We start from the raw sequence: 18681 nt of genomic DNA, 5'->3' as shown, positions 1-18681 counted from the left end.
AGACTTAAATGTCCCTGTCTGACGGACAGCTTTGAAGAGAGTAGTGGTTCTCCCAGCACGCAGCTGGAGAACTGAGAACGGACAGACTGCCTCCTAAAGTGGGTCCCTCACCCCTGAGCAGCCTAACTGGGAGGCACCCCCCCAGTAGGGGCAGACTGACACCTCATTCAACCGGGTACTCCTCTGAGACAAAACTTTCAGAGGAACTATCAGACAGCTGAATTTGTGGTCTCACGAAAATCCGCTGTTCTGCAGCCACTGCTGCTGACACCCAGCCAAACAGGGTCTGGAGTGGACCTCTAGTAAACTCCAACAGACCTGCAGCTGAGGGTCCTGTCTGGTAGAAGGAAAACTAACAAACAGAAAGGACATCCACACCAAAAACCCATCTGTACATCACCATCATCAAAGAGAAAAAGTAGATAAAACCACAAAGATGGGGAAAAAACAGAGCAAAAAAACTGGAAACTCTAAAAAACAGAGCACCTCTCCTCCTCCAAAGGAACGCAGTTCCTCACCAGCAACGGAACAAAGCTGGATGGAGGATGACTTTGATGAGTTGAGAGAAGAAGGCTTCAGACGATCAAACTACTCTGAGCTACGAGAGGAAATTCAAAACAATAGCAAAGAAGTTAAAAACTTTGAAAAAAAATTAGAAGAATGGATAACTAGAATAACCAATGGAGAGAAGGGCTTAAAGGAGCTGATGGAGCTGAAAGCCAAGTTTCGAGAACTACGTGAAGATTGCAGAAGCCTCAGTAGCAGATGCAATCAACTGGAAGAAAGGGTATCGCTGATGGAAGATGAAATGAATGAAATGAAGAGAGAAGGGAAGTTTAGAGAAAAAAGAATAAAAAGAAATGAACAAAGCCTCCAAGAAATTTGGGACTATGTGAAAAGACCAAACCTACGTCTGATTGGTGTACCTGAAAATGATGGGGAGAATGGAACCAAGTTGGAAAACACTCTGCAAGATATTATCCAGGAGAACTTCCCCAATCTAGCAAGGCAGGCCAGCATTCAGATTCAGGAAATACAGAGAACGCCACAAAGATACTCCTCGAGAAGGGCAACTCCAAGACACATAATTGTCAGATTCACCAAAGTGGAAATGAAGGAAAAAATGTTAAGGGCAGCCAGAGAGAAAGGTCGGGTTACCCACAAAGGGAAGCCCATCAGACTAACAGCTGATCTCTCAGCAGAAACTCTACAAGCCAGAAGAGAGTGGGGGCCGATATTCAACATTCTTAAAGAAAAGAATTTTCAACCCAGAATTTCCTATCCCGCCAAACTAAGCTTCATAAGTGAAGGAGAAATAAAATACTTTACAGACAAGCAAACGCTGAGTGATTTTGTCACCACCAGGCCTGCCCTAAAAGAGCTCCTGAAGGAAGCACTAAACATGGAAAGGAACAACAGGTACCAGCCACTGCAAAAACATGCCAAATTGTAAAGACCATCGAAGCTAGGAAGAAACTATAGCAACTAACGAGCAAAATAACCAACTAACATCATAATGACAGGATCAGATTCACACATAACAATATTCACGTTAAATGTAAATGGGCTAAATGCTCCAATCAAAAGACACAGACTGACAAACTGGATAAGGAGTCAGGACCCATCAGTGTGCTGTATTCAGGAAACCCATCTCACGTGCAGAGACACACATAGACTCAAAATAAAGGGATGGAGGAAGATCTATCAAACAAATGGAAAACAAAAAAAGGCAGGGGTTGCAATCCTAGTCTCTGATAAAATAGACTTTAAACCAACAAAGATCAAAAGAGACAAAGAAGGCCATTACATAATGGTAAAGGGATCAATTCAACAAGAAGAGCTAACTATCCTAAATATATATGCACCCAACACAGGAGCACCCAGATTCATAAAGCAAGTCCTCAGTGACCTACAAAGGGACTTAAACTCCCTCACAATAATAATGGGAGATTTTAACTCCCCACTGTCAGCATTAGACAGATCAACGAGACAGAAAGTTAACAAGGATATCCAGGAATTGAACTCAGCTCTACATAAAGTGGACCTAATAGACATCTACAGAACTCTCCACCCCAAGTCAACAGAATATACATTTTTTTCAGCACCACACCACACCTATTCCAAAATTGACCACATAGTTGGAAGTAAAGCTCTCCTCAGCAAATGTAAAACAATAGAAATTATAACAAACTGTCTCTCAGACCACAGTGCAATCAAACTAGAACTCAGGATTAAGAAACTCACTCAAAACCGCTCAACTACATGGAAACTGAACAACCTGCTCCTGAATGACTATTGGGTACATAATGAAATGAAGGCAGAAATAAAGATGTTCTTTGAAACCAACGAGAACAAAGACACAACATACCAGAATCTCTGGGACACATTCAAAGCAGTGTGTAGAGGGAAATTTATAGCACTAAATGCCCACAAGAGAAAGCAGGAAAGATCCAAAATTGACACCCTAACATCACAATTAAAAGAACTAGAAAAGCAAGAGCAAACACATTCAAAAGCTAGCAGAAGGCTAGAAATAACTAAAATCAGAGCAGAACTGAAGGAAATAGAGACACAAAAAACCCTTCAAAAAATTAACGAATCCAGGAGCTGGTTTTTTGAAACGATCAACAAAATTGATAGACCGCTAGCAAGACTAATAAAGAAGAAAAGAGAGAAGAATCAAATAGATGCAATAAAAAACGAAAAAGGGGATATCACCACCGATCCCACAGAAATACAATCTACCATCAGGGAATACTACAAACACCTCTATGCAAATAAACTAGAAAATCTAGAAGAAATGGATAAATTCCTCGACAAATACACCCTCCCAAGACTAAACCAGGAAGAAGTTGAATCTCTGAATAGACCAATAACAGGTTCTGAAATTGTGGCAATAATCAATAGCTTACCAACCAAAAAGAGTCCAGGACCTGATGGATTCACAGCTGAATTCTACCAGAGGTACAAGGAGGAACTGGTACCATTCCTTCTGAAACTATTCCAATCGATAGAAAAAGAGGGAATCCTCCCTAACACATTTTATGAAGCCAGCATCGTCCTGATACCAAAACCTGGCAGAGACATAACCAAAAAAGAGAATTTCAGACCAATATCCTTGATGAACATTGATGCAAAAATCCTCAATAAAATACTGGCAAACCGAATCCAGCAGCACATCAAAAAGCTTATCCACCATGATCAAGTGGGCTTCATCCCTGGGATGCAAGGCTGGTTCAACATACGCAAATCAATAAATGTAATCCAGCATATAAACAGAACCAAAGACAAAAACCACATGATTATCTCAATAGATGCAGAAAAGGCCTTTGACAAAATTCAACAACCCTTCATGCTAAAAACTCTCAATAAATTAGGTATTGATGGGACGTATCTCAAAATAATAAGAGCTATCTATGACAAACCCACAGCCAATATCATACTGAATGGGCAAAAACTGGAAGCATTCCCTCTGAAAACTGGCACAAGACAGGGATGCCCTCTCTCACCACTCCTATTCAACATAGTGCTGGAAGTTCTGGCCAGAGCAATCAGGCAGGAGAAGGAAATAAAGGGTATTCAATTAGGAAAAGAGGAAGTCAAACTGTCCCTGTTTGCAGATGACATGATTGTATATCTAGAAAACCCCATTGTCTCAGCCCAAAATCTCCTTAAGCTGATTAGCAACTTCAGCAAAGTCTCAGGATACAAAATTAATGTACAAAAATCACAAGCATTCTTGTACACCAATAACAGACAAACAGAGAGCCAAATCATGAGTGAACTCCCATTCACAATTGCTTCAAAGAGAATCAAATACCTAGGAATCCAACTTACAAGGGATGTGAAGGACCTCTTCAAGGAGAACTACAAACCACTGCTCAATGAAATAAAAGAGGATACAAACAAATGGAAGAACATTCCATGCTCATGGGTTGGAAGAATCAATATCGTGAAAATGGCCATACTGCCCAAGGTAATTTGTAGATTCAATGCCATCCCCATCAAGCTACCAATGACTTTCTTCACAGAATTGGAAAAAACTACTTTAAAGTTCATATGGAACCAAAAAAGAGCCCGCATCGCCAAGTCAATCCTAAGCCAAAAGAACAAAGCTGGAGGCATCACGCTACCTGACTTTAAACTATACTACAAGGCTACAGTAACCAAAACAGCATGGTACTGGTACCACAACAGAGACATAGATCAATGGAACAGAACAGAGCCCTCAGAAATGATGCCGCATAGCTACAACTATCTGATCTTTGACAAACCTGACAAAAACAAGAAATGGGGAAAGGATTCCCTATTTAATAAATGGTGCTGGGAAAACTGGCTAGCCATATGTAGAAAGCTGCAACTGGATCCCTTCCTTACACCATATACAAAAATTAATTCAAGATGGATTAAAGACTTATATGTTAGACCTAAAACCATTAAAATCCTACAAGAAAACCTAGGCAATACCATTCAGGACGTAGGCGTGGGGAAGGACTTCATGTCTAAAACACCAAAAGCAATGGCAACAAAAGCCAAAATCGACAAATGGGATCTCATTAAACTAAAGAGCTTCTGCACAGCAAAAGAAACTATCATCAGAGTGAACAGGCAACCTACAGAATGGGAGAAAATTTTTGCAACCTACTCATCTGACAAAGGGCTAATATCCAGAATCTACAATGAACTCAAACAAATTTACAAGAAAAAAACAACCCCATCAAAAAGTGGGCAAAGGACATGAACAGACACTTCTCAAAAGAAGACATTTATGCAGCCAAAAAACACATGAAGAAATGCTCATCATCACTGGCCATCAGAGAAATGCAAATCAAAACCACAGTGAGATACCATCTGACACCAGTAAGAATGGCCATCATTAAAAAATCAGGAAACAACAGGTGCTGGAGAGGATGTGGAGAAATAGGAACACTTTTACACTGTTGGTGGGACTGTAAACTAGTTCAACCATTGTGGAAGTCAGTGTGGCGATTCCTCAGGGACCTCGAACTAGAAATACCATTTGACCCAGCCATCCCATTACTGGGTATATATCCAAAGGACTATAAATCATGCTGCTATAAAGACACATGCACACGTATGTTTATTGCGGCACTATTCACAATAGCAAAGAGTTGGAACCAACCCAAATGTCCAACAATGATAGACTGGATTAAGAAAATGTGGCACATATACACCATGGAATACTATGCAGCCATAAAAAATGATGAGTTCGTGTCCTTTGTAGGGACATGGATGAAACTGGAAAACATCATTCTCAGTAAACTGTCGCAAGGACAAAAAACCAAATACCGCATGTTCTCACTCATAGGTGGGAATTGAACAATGAGAACTCCTGGACACAGGAAGGGGAACATCACACTCCGGGGACTGTTGTGGGGTGGGGGGAGGGGGGAGGGACAGCATTAGGAGATACACCTAATGCTAAATGACGAGTTAATGGGTGCAGGAAATCAACATGGCACATGGATACATATGTAACAAACCTGCACATTGTGCACATGTACCCTAAAACCCTAAAGTATAATAAAAAAAAATAATAATAATAATAATAATTAGCCGGGCATGGTGGCACATGCCTGTAATCCCAGCTACTCAGGAGTCTGAGGCAGGAGAATCACTTGAACCTGGGAGGTGGAGGTTGCAATGAGCCAAGATCGCACCATTGCACTCCAGCCTGGGCAACAAGCATGAAACTCCATCTCAAAAAACAACAACAACAAAAACACACACAAATAGTGCTGCAAGGCCTGACCTCGAACACGTGTCCTCCATGTGTGCACATGTGTGCCTGTGCACATGCACAGGTGGGGATGCACCTAGTGTGGGCTGGTTGTCACCAGATTGCTCCCGTACAACTTGATTTCTCTCACCACCAACACGGATGCTGGTCTCCCAGCCTTGTGTGTGGGCTTTTGGGATCTTGCCTGCTAAAGCACAAAATGGTGACCCTCGTGTAGTTTGAGCATTTAAAAATATATTGGTATTTAAGGGCCATTTATAGCACTTTTTAACGGACTCTGTTAAAATGAAATACAATGGAAATGGAAAAATAACCTGTTCAGTTGCTTCATCTTACCTGTTAAATGAGGTAATACAGCATGGTACGAGCTATTTTGATGTTTTGAATCAGCATATTTTCTCTTTATTTGCTTTGTTTTTATCTTGTAATAGCTCAATGTTACTCCCAGGCTTTTTTTTTTTTCTGTTGTAAAAGAAAACATTTACTTTCTTATCTTACAGGGATCACTGCAGGAGGTCATAGGTTGGGGGTTAATAGGATGGAAATACTATGCCAATGTGATTGGTCCAATCCAGTGCGAAGGCCTGGCCAACCTGGGAGTCACACAGATTGCCTGTGCAGAGAAGCGCTTCCTGATTCTGTCACGCAATGGCCGTGTGTACACACAGGCCTACAATAGTGACACACTGGTGAGTGTTCTGGGCACTGTGCCTGCAGTGCTCCCTTGGGGGGCAGGGTCTGTACTATAGATGCAGAAGTTCTGGTCTTTCTTTAAGCTGTTTGATTTCTGAAGATTGATAAGCTTCTATTTATTGTATATTATGTTTAATGATCTCAGTTGTAATATTGTCAAGATTTGGGTTGTGAAGATTAGGAAGTCCTTACAGTGAAACTCATTGCTAATCATGAGATTCCCATTTGTAAACTCATTTTCCACGTGTAAACTCATTTGACGTTGGGGTCAGACAGGTGACAGATGAGGGAGTTGGGCCTCATGGGGATAGTGGCAAATTGGGATGTGGCATGTTTTCATTGAAGCGAGGTGTTCCTCCCTGTTGGCCGCATGTCTGTGTGGCACGGGGCTAGCCGCTCTGCCCCTGCATCGGCTCTGGTCTTGCTGCAGAGCACTTGGAGGCTGCCCGATGTTCTGTTGGTGCTGGGTGGGAAGGGCTGGAGAGCCGGCCCCGTGGCCCCCAGAGACTTATGCCCCACTTCCAGTTAGAGCAGGCTTTGCTCAGGGATACATGATAAAGGAGAGCCGTGCTGGTTTCGTTTTCCTTGGACTGATGACAATTTTCTTCATATTTTTCCTTCTTTAGGCCCCACAGCTGGTCCAAGGCCTCGCCTCCAGAAACATTGTAAAAATTGCTGCCCATTCTGATGGTCACCACTACCTAGCCTTGGCTGCCACTGGAGAGGTGTACTCTTGGGGCTGTGGGGATGGCGGACGGCTGGGCCACGGGGACACTGTGTATGTATCGCTCATTCCTGTAGGGGACACACTCTCCTTTTATGTTGCCGTATCCTAAACAGGATGGAGCGCAGAAGCGTGTCCAGGTGTTTTCCAGCTGCCCTGACATGTAGCACTGGGGTGGAGCTGGACGCTACAATATGCCCCCTCCTTGGTGATGGCTTAGGAGCTCTGCCCATGCGTGGAGGGCAACAGGAATTGGCCTTTCTGCTCTTCTGCACCCCGTGCAGCCTTGGCCAGCCTCTATCTACTCAAGCTGCATCCCCACTGTGAAGTTTGCCAAAACAAATCCCACACCACTGTTCCTTCATTCACAAACAGTTCACCCTGTCTCCCATAGATAAGGTTGTCACCCTTTTCTTGAACCATATACTATTTTTACAGGAACAAAAGTCAGCAGTTTCTTCCTAATATTATGCTACTCGGTGGAACCTTTTATTGTGAAAGAACAGAAATGAAAGAGAAAGTTGTTATAAATGGCAGGTTGTAAAAATTGGGAGGTCTGCCAGCCCCATGGAGTGATGGGAACCCTCTTGTACTTTGCTGTTGTGCGTGGAACTTTGGCATTAGGTTTAAATGAGGGATGTATGTACACACCAACCCAGCAAGCCCATTTCATGTGGGCCGGAGCCCTGAGCAGGGAGCGGGCAGTGCAGAGCTTGAAATGAGTGAAGTCATGACTGCCCTGTGTCCCTTGAGAGGAGCCTGGAGGGCATGGGCCATGCTCACCACAGGGTGGAGTTGAGGGCATCATTGCCGACAGCATCCGCTGGGAAGATCCCAAACTGAGAGAAAAGCAGAGTGATGCGTATCGTGTGGTACATGTATGCCAACCTCAGAACAGCCCAACCCTGACAGTGTTGTAAGGGATTCAGACAAATGTTGTAAGATGAGTGAAAAAGAAAAGATTGATCTCCATGACTATTACTCTCACACTGGATCCTAAGGGCTGGGATTGACATGGGGTACATGGGACTTGAAAGGCATCGAGGTACAGAACAGGGTGGTATGTCTGCTTACTTCCTTTATGGTATTTATAACTGACTTTCTATAAAGTATTTCTTAGTAAACCAATTCTCAGTGGAGAGTAAGTGCTGGGATGAGTAACTTAGGCCTTATTCTAGGACTTCAAGGAAGGAAGAGAGATGAGTGCAGATGGCAGAACTTAGAGATAACCTTGTGGGGAAGTTGAAACTTAAGCTGAATAAGGGAGAGTTTGTACTGGAGTAGAGTCATTGGGCTGTCCCTGTGTGCACCTGTGCCACTGTGTGTATTTTGCAGACTAGTAGGTCACAAAGTGAGTAAAGGAGAGGCCTGGCTTCTGTAGATTGTCAAGAGAATGTCATCCATCATAGGAACATATTCTGTATCCTAAGAATAGGGTATTTTGCTAACTTTGCAATTTCTTCAACTAGTAAGACTTCTCTACCCTAATCTCCACTGCCTCATACTTTTCATTTGTAAAGTATAGATTGCAGAGTGCCGGCTTCATTCCATCCACATTCATTTAACAAATACATATAAATGCCGGTCAGCTTTATGAGGCTTCCATACAACCAGATGCATGAGTTTCAGATGTAGAGTTGGATGGGCTTTGACAAGTGCACGCAGTTGGGTCACCACCGTCAAGACATGGGGCGCTCCCGTCGCTTCCAGGGCCCTCTTTGTACCCTTTGAGTTGATGTCCCTTTCCTACCTCCAGTTCCTGACAACCTGTGATCTGCCCTCTGTTGTTGTTATTTTGTCTTTTCCATAATTTAATATAAACAAAGCCATACAGCGTATGGTGTTTTGTTTCTGGCGTCTTTCACTTAGCTTGATGTCTTGAGATCCAGCCATGTTGGGTTGGGTGTATGGGTAATTCATTCCTTCTGTTGCAGATGGACCATGGTTTTGGGCCATTGTGAATAAAGCTGCAATGGACTTTACAAGTCTTTTTTTTTTTGAGATGGGGTTTTGTTCTTGTTGCCCAAGGTGGAGTGCAATGGGACAATCTCACCTCACTGCAACCTCCCCCTCCCAGGTTCAAGTGATTCTCCTGCCTCAGCCTCCCAAGTAGCTGGGATTACAGGCGCCCTCCACCATGCCCAGCTAATTTTGTATTTTTAGTAGAGACAGGGTTTCACCGTGTTAGCCAGGCTGGTCTCGAACTCCTGACCTCAGGTGATCTGCCCGCCTCGGCCTCCCAAAGTGCCGGGATTACAGTTGGAAGCCACCATGCCTGGCCTGTTGTAGAAGTCTTTAACAAACACTGTTTTTATATTTCTACTGGGTACCATGTTTGGCATCGGGTTCCAACTAAACAAAAAGTCATGGAGGTGTTAAGTGTTGGAATTCTCTCTTCCTTATTTCACAAGGTACCTGGAAGGTGAAACTGGCCCAATGCTGTGATGGTCTAAATTTGGATAGTGAATTTCCTTTGCTAACACTAATAAGAAATAACACCAAGAAGAAGGGCATTCATGTTTGTTCCCTTCCTCCCCAAGGCCTCTGGAGGAGCCTAAGGTGATCTCCGCCTTCTCTGGAAAGCAGGCTGGGAAGCACGTGGTGCACATCGCTTGTGGGAGCACTTACAGCGCAGCCATCACTGCTGAGGGGGAGCTGTACACCTGGGGCCGCGGGAACTACGGCCGGCTGGGCCACGGTACGTCTGCTCTGCATGAGTAGGAGCATGCAACAGGAGGTGACCTCTTACAGGACTTAGTAACGACCATCCTATCTGTTTGAAGGCTCCAGTGAGGACGAGGCCATTCCGATGCTGGTAGCTGGGCTTAAAGGACTGAAGGTCATCGATGTGGCGTGTGGGAGTGGGGACGCTCAAACCCTGGCTGTCACTGAGAACGGTACGTAGAGCTCTCGCCACCCTGGACAGGCCCTCGAGGACACGCATGGCAGCCTCCCTGGAGGAAGTGAGATGAGTACAGTGGGCCTCACGAGGCCACTCACCCTGTCGCCCAGTGGGTATGGGGCTCAGTGGCACTGGGGAAGAGGCCCTGGTGGTTACTGGGCTTGTTTGCCGGGGGCCTGTTGCTGGTTAGCAGCTGCCGCCATTCCTGTGTGGGCATTTTATTTTTTAAGAATGAGAGTTGAAATGGAATGATTGACACTCTGAATTATCTCTGGTTAGTATTATTACATTTCTTAACGTTTGGCCACTCTTGATTCCCCGTGGTAATTCCTGCTAAGTCTTTCTGTATTCTATAGTCTGACGCTATGGTATCTGCTTGCTTTGAATTTTGGTTTTATGTTTGTGTTTGTGTTCCTAAGTGAGATCATCTTCATCTTTTTTCAAGGGTACCTCATGAGGTTTAATGGTTAAAGTCATGTTAATATTTTAGAAACGACTCATCTGTCAGTATTGTGGCAGTCTGTCCTTGGCATCTTGTGTGTCTCTGGCGTTGTGGAGTCTTTCCGTTATAATCAGCTGGGGTACTGTCAGCTTGCTTTCTCTCCTGCAGAAGTTGAATGGCAGATTGATAATTGAGTGACTTTTGGGCATTTCTTAGGTGAAAGATGAAATATCATTTTAGATACTTCCCTGTATGTAGATCCTGCTGCCATTGACGGGACAGACATTGTCAGAGCCATGTTGTTTCTGCTATTGTGAGTCCCAGAGCAAAGATGGTCTCATCTGAAAGGCTCCTACTATCAAGGAGCTTCAGTTTGACATCTTGTCATTTTAAAATATCTATTATTGAGTGAGTTGCAGACCTTAAAATATTTCTCGGTTAAAAGTTTTGTAAGGTCTAAGCTGTGTTAGGAGATTAGCCTTGCATTCTTTATGTGTAGTTGCTACTTTAGTTAAAGTTTGTGATGATATGTTGAGTAAACTGCCTTGAATACTGCTGCGGACATCATCTTCCTCACACTGGTGTTTCTTTGGTGCAGATCTTGTAGGGAAGTATCCCTGCTGTGCTGCTATTTTCTGAGGCCACTGTTACAGTAGAAGTATCCTACCCTGCAGTCTGGCCTTGGGGGACAGTGAGAAATAGCCAGGCGGGCTATATGGATAGCATAATTTTCAGCACAGCGTGTGGAAGTGCACGCTCTGATCTCTGTGGTCAGGTCTGCTGTGCCACTTTCGTTGACCACTTAATAGTGTGTCATCCCCAGTTTCCAGTTTCACTCGGGGTTGGCCTGTTTTTGCAGGCAGAGTTGTATTGGCATGCAGGCCTGCCACTCATTTACGTATTGTCTGTGGCTGCTTTCTTGTGACAGTGGCACAGCTGGCTAGTTGGGACAGAAAGCCCACAGCGGCTAAAAATATTTACCATCTGATCGTTGAGGAAAATATTTGCCTATCTTTAGTTATTATAAAATAGAGTGTGGGAACTTGTGGAGCAATCTGATATCTTCTCTGATTTCTTCTTCCTGATCTTTTACAGTTTTCACCTTTATGTAATTTCACTTTTTTTTTTTTTTTTTTTTTTTTGTGAGACAGAGTTTTGCTCTGTCACCCAGGCTGGAGTGCAGTGGTGCAATCTTGGCTCATCGCGAACTCCATCTCCCGGGGTCAAGCAATTCTCATGCCTCAGCTGGATTATAGATGTTTACCACCACGCCTGGCTAATTTCTGTATTTTTAGTACAGACAGGGTTTCGCCATGTTGCCCAGGCTGGTCTCGAACTCCTGGGCTCAAGTGATCTGCCTGCCTCGGCTTCCCAAAGTGCTGGGATTACAGGTGTGAGCTACCGTGCCCGGCCTAACAATTTTGTTTTTTAGCAATTCACTTTCATTAAGTTTTTGCAAAGTTTTCAGCTTAGTTTTCACCGTAAAAATAAAAATGCTTACTTTTGCAATTGCATTTTATCCCTTTATGTAATATTTAATCAACTTACATAATTATGCTGATATATGCAGTTGGGAACACATACAGTGGTAGAGTTGACCACCAGTCAGCATGGTGGCAACAGAAGCAGGCAGGCAAAAAGGAGGGTGGTCCGCAAGCATCTGCAATGTGCCGGGCCCCAGTTACTGTGTGTTATGGAGGCAGTGGGCTTTTGGTTCTGTGAAGCAGTGAACATTGAGCCCAGGCTAGTAAGAGTCAGGACTTTGTTTTTCATGGAATGAAAACAAAAAGAAAACTCAGCTTTCCCTGTCTTTATTACTTCTATGTCAACCGCAAGTGTCACCTAGATTTCATTTGCTCAGTAGCCACCCTTGTAGTATTAACTATGTACATGAGTGGTCTAGATTAGTGTGCGTTTTTCGTTATATTATTTTCAGTCACTTAAAATTTTTCATTAAAATGCAGAGTTATTGTTATTTAAATGCATTTGTATTTTTTAGGGCAAGTGTGGTCTTGGGGAGATGGTGACTATGGGAAATTGGGCAGAGGTGGTAGTGATGGCTGCAAAACCCCAAAGCTGATTGAAAAGCTTCAAGACTTGGATGTGGTCAAAGTCCGCTGTGGAAGTCAGTTTTCTGTTGCTTTGACAAAAGATGGCCAAGTTTATTCATGGGGAAAAGGTGACAACCAGAGACTTGGACATGGAACAGAGGAACATGTTCGTTATCCAAAACTCTTAGAAGGCTTGCAAGGTGAGTGCAAACGTAAACTTTTAAAACCCTTCAGGGCAGTTTCTTTAGTAATCTTTTAAAGTTTGCAGGTTTTATGTTCTTAACCTGACATTCCATGAATGGAATGTCATTAGAAACTTTTACTGCCAGCTTGGTATAGGTATTGATGCTAAGTGGAAAGTGGGTGTGTCTGTATTACAAAATGACTTTGAATTATTCATACCAAATGTAATTTAAACCCATTGAGTTTTACAAACACTGCCACTTTCTGTGGCAGGCAAGCATTCATCACTCAGCAGGCTGGACTCAGTAAAGGTTCCCTCTGTGTGGTGAGGTCACCTGTACTTGTACTGCAGGCACACTGAGACCATGAGTGTGTGCGTTGTGCTGTGGGGCCACATTGGGAGGTGGGATTGGGTCCACCTGGGACGCTCTCATGTGAACTCGTCCTTGGTGGGTGATTGCTGCTGCATGCATTGTAGTTGGAGGCAACAGATGGAAGCCAAGGTGTGAAGATATGAGTGCTGGCGCCTTCAGTGTGGGCTGCCGGTGCAGGCAGAGAGGATGGGAGCCTCCACAAGAAGACCCTGAAGTTCTTCTATGGTGTTCTTACCAGGGATGTAATGCTGCGGGAAGTTGGGGTGGGGGCCATCAAAACTATGATGCTGGAGGGATTTTTCTAAGGTAAAACTGGACTTTTCTGTACCACTTGGCCTAGTGGTTGGGAGATAGTCTTCATCCTAGTCGAGAACTGTTGAGGGCAGGCAAGTTGACAAGAAAGTAGGAAGAAGGGAAATGGCAGTGAGAGGTACATCAGATGGACTCTTTAGGGTTCTCTCTCTCAGGGTGGGCAGCCTTTTTCTTAAAGGGCCAGATTGTATTTGAAGCAGGTGGACCTGGCTGTGTTCCAACACCAGTGTCTTCACAGAAGCAGGCCTTGGGCTGCATTGTGTGTGGGGGCTGTAGTTCGTTGGGTCCTGGTACTACCTACATTCTTTGTGTGTTTGCTTCTTTACCAAGTGGGTTTGGAAGTGGGACTTTTAAGTGAGACTTGCCAGTTCCTTTCTCCATTAGTTTTATTTTAAAGCATGTTAGTATCTTGATGACTGAGAGTTTTGTGTGCCCATACAGTATTTACTGTTTTCTAAGCTTCTGAGATAAGTTGCAGAGTAAGAAGTTTACTCTCTGTCATTGAATGGTATTTGAATTTCATTTGCCTTCTTGTTTATATTCCCCTCCATTAGTATGGGAAAGCTACAACAATCATTAGTCTAGAAATCGTTTACTTTGAGAGTATTTAAATTACTGTTGAGAAACACCTTTTTTTGTTGCTGATGTTAACCTATGGTAAGTTCCTAGGATAGAATTGTTTCCCTTACTGCAGTGTGGTTTTTCAGCTGAATTATTTTATATACTGACATTTCTGCAAAACACCCTTTGTGTTGGCCATGTTAGATTTACCAGGAAGGAAAAATAGAATATTTTGCTAAGTGTTTAAATAGAAACAGTGTTTTAAATATTGATATCACCTAACTGAGAGAACAATAGATTTCTTTTTAGGAAGCCTTCCTCAGTGAAGAGTGTGCTATGCATTGTTAAATCTGGGATGGGAGAATATGTTCTAATAGTTAATTAAAAGCACCTTGTTTCTTTCTGAATGAAAATCTGAATGAGGAGGAGAAAAAAGAACAGATCCTTTTCGTATCCTAGTATTATGATCTTTGTAGGCCGTGTGTCCTAATGAATTGTAGCTGACAAAATACGGGAGTTTTAATAACACACCCAAAGCAAATGAATTGTGCTTAATATTAAAGCAAAGCAGATTATCCTCAAGAAGTTAATGTTAAAAGCTGTCTGACCTGAATGGCCTAGGAAATATCTTTCTTGCAGCAGAAGTCATAGGGTTGAAGCTGCATCTGCATCCGCATCCCTCTTTCCTTATAGGGAAGAAGGTGATTGATGTGGCTGCAGGCTCCACCCACTGCCTGGCTCTGACTGAGGACAGCGAGGTCCACAGCTGGGGGAGCAACGACCAGTGCCAGCACTTTGACACGTTGCGCGTGACCAAGCCAGAACCTGCAGCACTGCCAGGACTGGACACCAAACACATAGTGGGAATTGCCTGTGGGCCTGCCCAGGTACTGAATATAGAGCTTGATTTGGTATTTTGGAGGATTTGGGTTTCCAGTTGTTCATTACCAGTATATAGGAAATACCACTGAGTTTTGTTTGTTGTTCTTATGTCCTGCAGTTGTGCTAAACTCATTTATTATGAGCTTCATTGTAGTTTCCTTGGGTTTTCTTCATGGACAGTTATACCATCTGTATAGAGGGGCAGTGTCATTTCTTCCTTTCCAGTCTGCTCGCCTTTTATGTCTTTTCCTGGCCTGATTGCCCTGGCCAGGACTTGCAGTGTGAAGCTGAATAGGAGAGGTGACAGTGGGCGCCCTGCCTTGCTCCTGACGGTAGGGGAAAGCAGTTCAGTCTTTCACCATCAACTGTGATGTTAGCTGTGCATATTTATGTGGATGCCTTATTATCAGATTAAGGGAGTGTCTTTAATTCCCCATTTTAGAAGCTTCTCAAAAATCCTGACTGGATGTTAAAATTTGTTAAATGCTTTTAATCTTCTCAAATGAAATGGTCATGCAGTTTTCCTTCTTTAGTGTGTTAGTATGGTGTATTACATGATGATTTTTACTTTTTTTTTCTTAAACATTTTTTTTTCTTTTTTGGAGATAGGGTTTCACTATGTTGCCCAGGCTGGTCTTGAACTCCTGAGCTCAAGCGATCTGCCTGCCTTGGCCTTCCAAAGTGCTGGGATTACAGGTGTGAGGCACTGCACCAGCCTGATTTTTTTTTTTTTTTTTTTGAGACGGAGTATCGCTCTGTCGCCCAGGCTAGAGTGCAGTGGCGCAATCTCCGCCTCCTGGGTTCACGCCATTCTCCTGCCTCAGCCTCTCTGAGTAGCTGGGACTACAGGCACCTGCCACCACGCCCTGCTAATTTTTTTGTATTTCTAGTAGAGATGGGGTTTCACCGTGGTCTCGATCTCCTGACCTCGTGATCCGCCCGCCTCGGCCTCCCAAAGTGCTGGGATTACAAGCGTGAGCCACCGCGCCCGGCCCAGCCTGATTTTTAAATACTGATCAAGCCTTGTGTTACTGGGGTAGGCATCACTTGGCCACAATTTACTACTCTTTTTTTGTGTGTGTGTGACGGAGTCTTGCTCCGTCACCCAGACTGGAGTGCATTGGTGCAATCTTAGCTCTCTGCAACCTGTGCCTCCTGGGTTCACGCAATCCTCCTGCGTCAGCCTCCTGAGTAGCTGGGATTACAGGTGTGCACTACCATGCCTGGCTAATTTTTGTATTTTTTTTTTTTTCTTTTTAGTAGAGATGGGGTTTCACCGTGTTGGCCAGCCTGGTCTCCAACTCCTGACCTCAAGTGATTCATCCTCCTTGGCATCCCAAAGTGCTGGGATTACAGGCGTGAGCCACTGCTCCTGGCCCTATTCTGTTTCTGTATTGTGAAATTTGACTTGCTCACACGTTGTTGAGGATTTTTCTGTTGATGCTCATCAGGGATGTTGGTTTGTGGTTTTCTTTCTTTTATTATACTATCTTGTCTGACTTTCTATCAGGGGAAAGCTGACCTTATACAAAATATTGGCATGTGTTCCATCCTTTTTTATTTTCTATAAGGGATTGTGTAGAATTAGTGTTATTTCTTCTTTAAATGTTTTTGAATCCCATCTGAGCCTGGAGATTGCTTTCTAAAAGATTTTATGCCAGACATGGTGGCTCACGCCTATAATCCCAGCACGTTGGGAGGCCTTGACGGGTGGATCACCTGAGGTCAGGAGTTTGAGACCAGCCTGGCTAACATGGTGAAACCTGTTTCTACTAAAAATACAAAAATTTCGTCGAGCTTAGTGATGTGCACCTGTAATCCCAGCTACTCAGGAGGCTAGGGCAGGAGAATCGCTTGAACCCAGGAGGCGGAAATTGCAGTGAGCTGGGATGGCGCCATTGCACTGCAGTGTGGGCAAAAAGAGCAAAACTCTGTCTCGAAAAAACAAACAAAAACGAACCAACAAAAGATTTTGCAACTTCAATTTCTTTAACAGTTATAGAAGTATTCAGGTGACCTGTTTGTTTCTAGGAGGATTTTCCTGATTTTTGGCCCTCAGATGTGCTTTACTTCATCTACGTTGTCTGATTTTTACGTGTCAAGTTTTCCTTAGTATTCTCTTGCTGTCTGAAGTCTGTGGGGCCTGTGGTGATGTCCCTTCATTCATTCCTGATTCTGATAATTTGTATCTTTTCTATTTTTTTCTTTGTCAATTTTGCTAGAGTTTTTCAATTTTGTTGATGTTTTCAAAGAACAATCTTTTGGTTTCATTAATTTTTCCCTTTTGTTTTGCTTTCAATCTCATTGATTTCTGCTTTTATCTTGTCATTTGTCCCTTTGGCTTGTTTTGCATTCACTTTGTTCTTTTTCTAGTTTCTTAAGGCAGAAACTTAGATTGCTGTTTTAGACCTATCTTTTTTTGTAATATGTAATGATTTGATGCTATAAATTTTCCTGTTTAGCAGTACTTTAATTAAACCTACAAATTTTGATGCATTTTCATTTATGTTCAAAATATTTTTTTTTTTTTTTTTTTTTTTTTGAGACGGAGTCTCGCTCTTTCACCCAGGCTGGAGTGCAGTGGCGCGATCTCGGCTCACTGCAGGCTCCGCCCCCCCGGGGTTCACGCCATTCTCCTGCCTCAGCCTCCCTTGTAGCTGGGACTACAGGCGCCTGCCACCTCACCCGGCTAATTTTTTGTATTTTTAGTAGAGACGGGGTTTCACCGTGTTAGCCAGGATGGTCTCGATCTCCTGACCTTGTGATCCGCCCGCCTCGGCCTCCCAAAGTGCTGGGATTACAGGCGTGAGCCACTGCGCCCGGCCCTCAAAATATTTTTTAATTTCTCTTGAGAATTGTTTTTTTGACCCATGGATTATTATTATTATTATTAGTTTTTGAGATGGAGCTTTGCTCTTATTGCCCAGGCCGGAGTGCAATGACATGATCTCAGCTCACTGCAATCTCTGTCTCCCGGGTTGAAGCAGTTCTCCTGCCTCAGCCTCCTGATTAACTGGGACTACAGGCACGCACCAGCATGCTCGGCTAATTTTTTTGTATTTTCAGTAGAGATGGGGTTTCTCCATGTTGGCCAGGTTGTCTTGAAATCCTGACCTCAGATGATCCCCCCTGCCTTGGCCTCCCAAAGTGTTGGGATTACAGGCGTGAGCCACTGCACCCAGCCTGACCCATGGATTATTAAGTATGTTGTTTAGTTTCGAAGTGTTTGTAGATTGTTCTGTTCGTGATTTCTAGTTTAATACCATTGTGATTGGAGACCAAACTGTATATGATTTCATTTCTTTTAAATTTGTTAAGATTTGTTTTATGTCTCAGGATATGTTCTCTCTTAGTGAACATTTTGTATGTGCTTAAAAAGTATATGTATGGCCAGGCGCGGTGGCTCACACTTGTAATTCAGCCCTTTGGGAGGCTGAGGCGGGTGGATCACAAGGTCAGGTGATGGAGACCATCCTGACTAACACCGTGAAACCCCGTCTCTACTGAAAATACAAAAAAAAAATTAGCCAGGCTTGGTGGCGGGCACCTGTAGTCCCAGCTACTCGGGAGGCTGAGGCTCCGGCCTCGGCGACAGAGTGAGACTCCATCTCAAAAAAAAAAAAGTATATGTATTTTGCTTCTGTTGGGTGAAATGTTCTATAAATTGGATCCAGTTTATTGATAGTGTTTCACAGTTCTCTTAGATCCTTGCCGATTACTTGTTCTTTCACTGTGAAAGGTTGTGTGTGTGTTATATGCATCTAACAATTCATTGTCTAGTTAGAGTTGCTATTAT

The 18681-nt window shown here is 43.5% G+C and overlaps 1 protein-coding gene across 7 annotated transcripts in view; it reads left to right on the top strand.

Annotated features, from left to right (window-relative positions):
* HERC2 (HECT and RLD domain containing E3 ubiquitin protein ligase 2) overlaps positions 1-18681 on the top strand; it is a 223973-nt gene that overhangs the window by 53906 nt on the left and 151386 nt on the right. For all 7 annotated transcript variants that reach the window (XM_055278481.2, XM_063640239.1, XM_055278480.2 and 4 more), the window contains 6 exons: positions 6262-6450; positions 7081-7232; positions 9719-9876; positions 9962-10075; positions 12522-12773; positions 14697-14890. In XM_055278481.2, the coding sequence (XP_055134456.2) occupies positions 6262-6450; positions 7081-7232; positions 9719-9876; positions 9962-10075; positions 12522-12773; positions 14697-14890 (1059 nt within the window). The remainder of the gene's footprint in view (positions 1-6261; positions 6451-7080; positions 7233-9718; positions 9877-9961; positions 10076-12521; positions 12774-14696; positions 14891-18681) is intronic.

Source organism: Symphalangus syndactylus, chromosome 5 (assembly GCF_028878055.3).
Source record: "Symphalangus syndactylus isolate Jambi chromosome 5, NHGRI_mSymSyn1-v2.1_pri, whole genome shotgun sequence".
Taxonomy (NCBI): domain Eukaryota; kingdom Metazoa; phylum Chordata; class Mammalia; order Primates; family Hylobatidae; genus Symphalangus; species Symphalangus syndactylus.
This window is presented reverse-complemented; position numbering and strand designations above follow the sequence as displayed.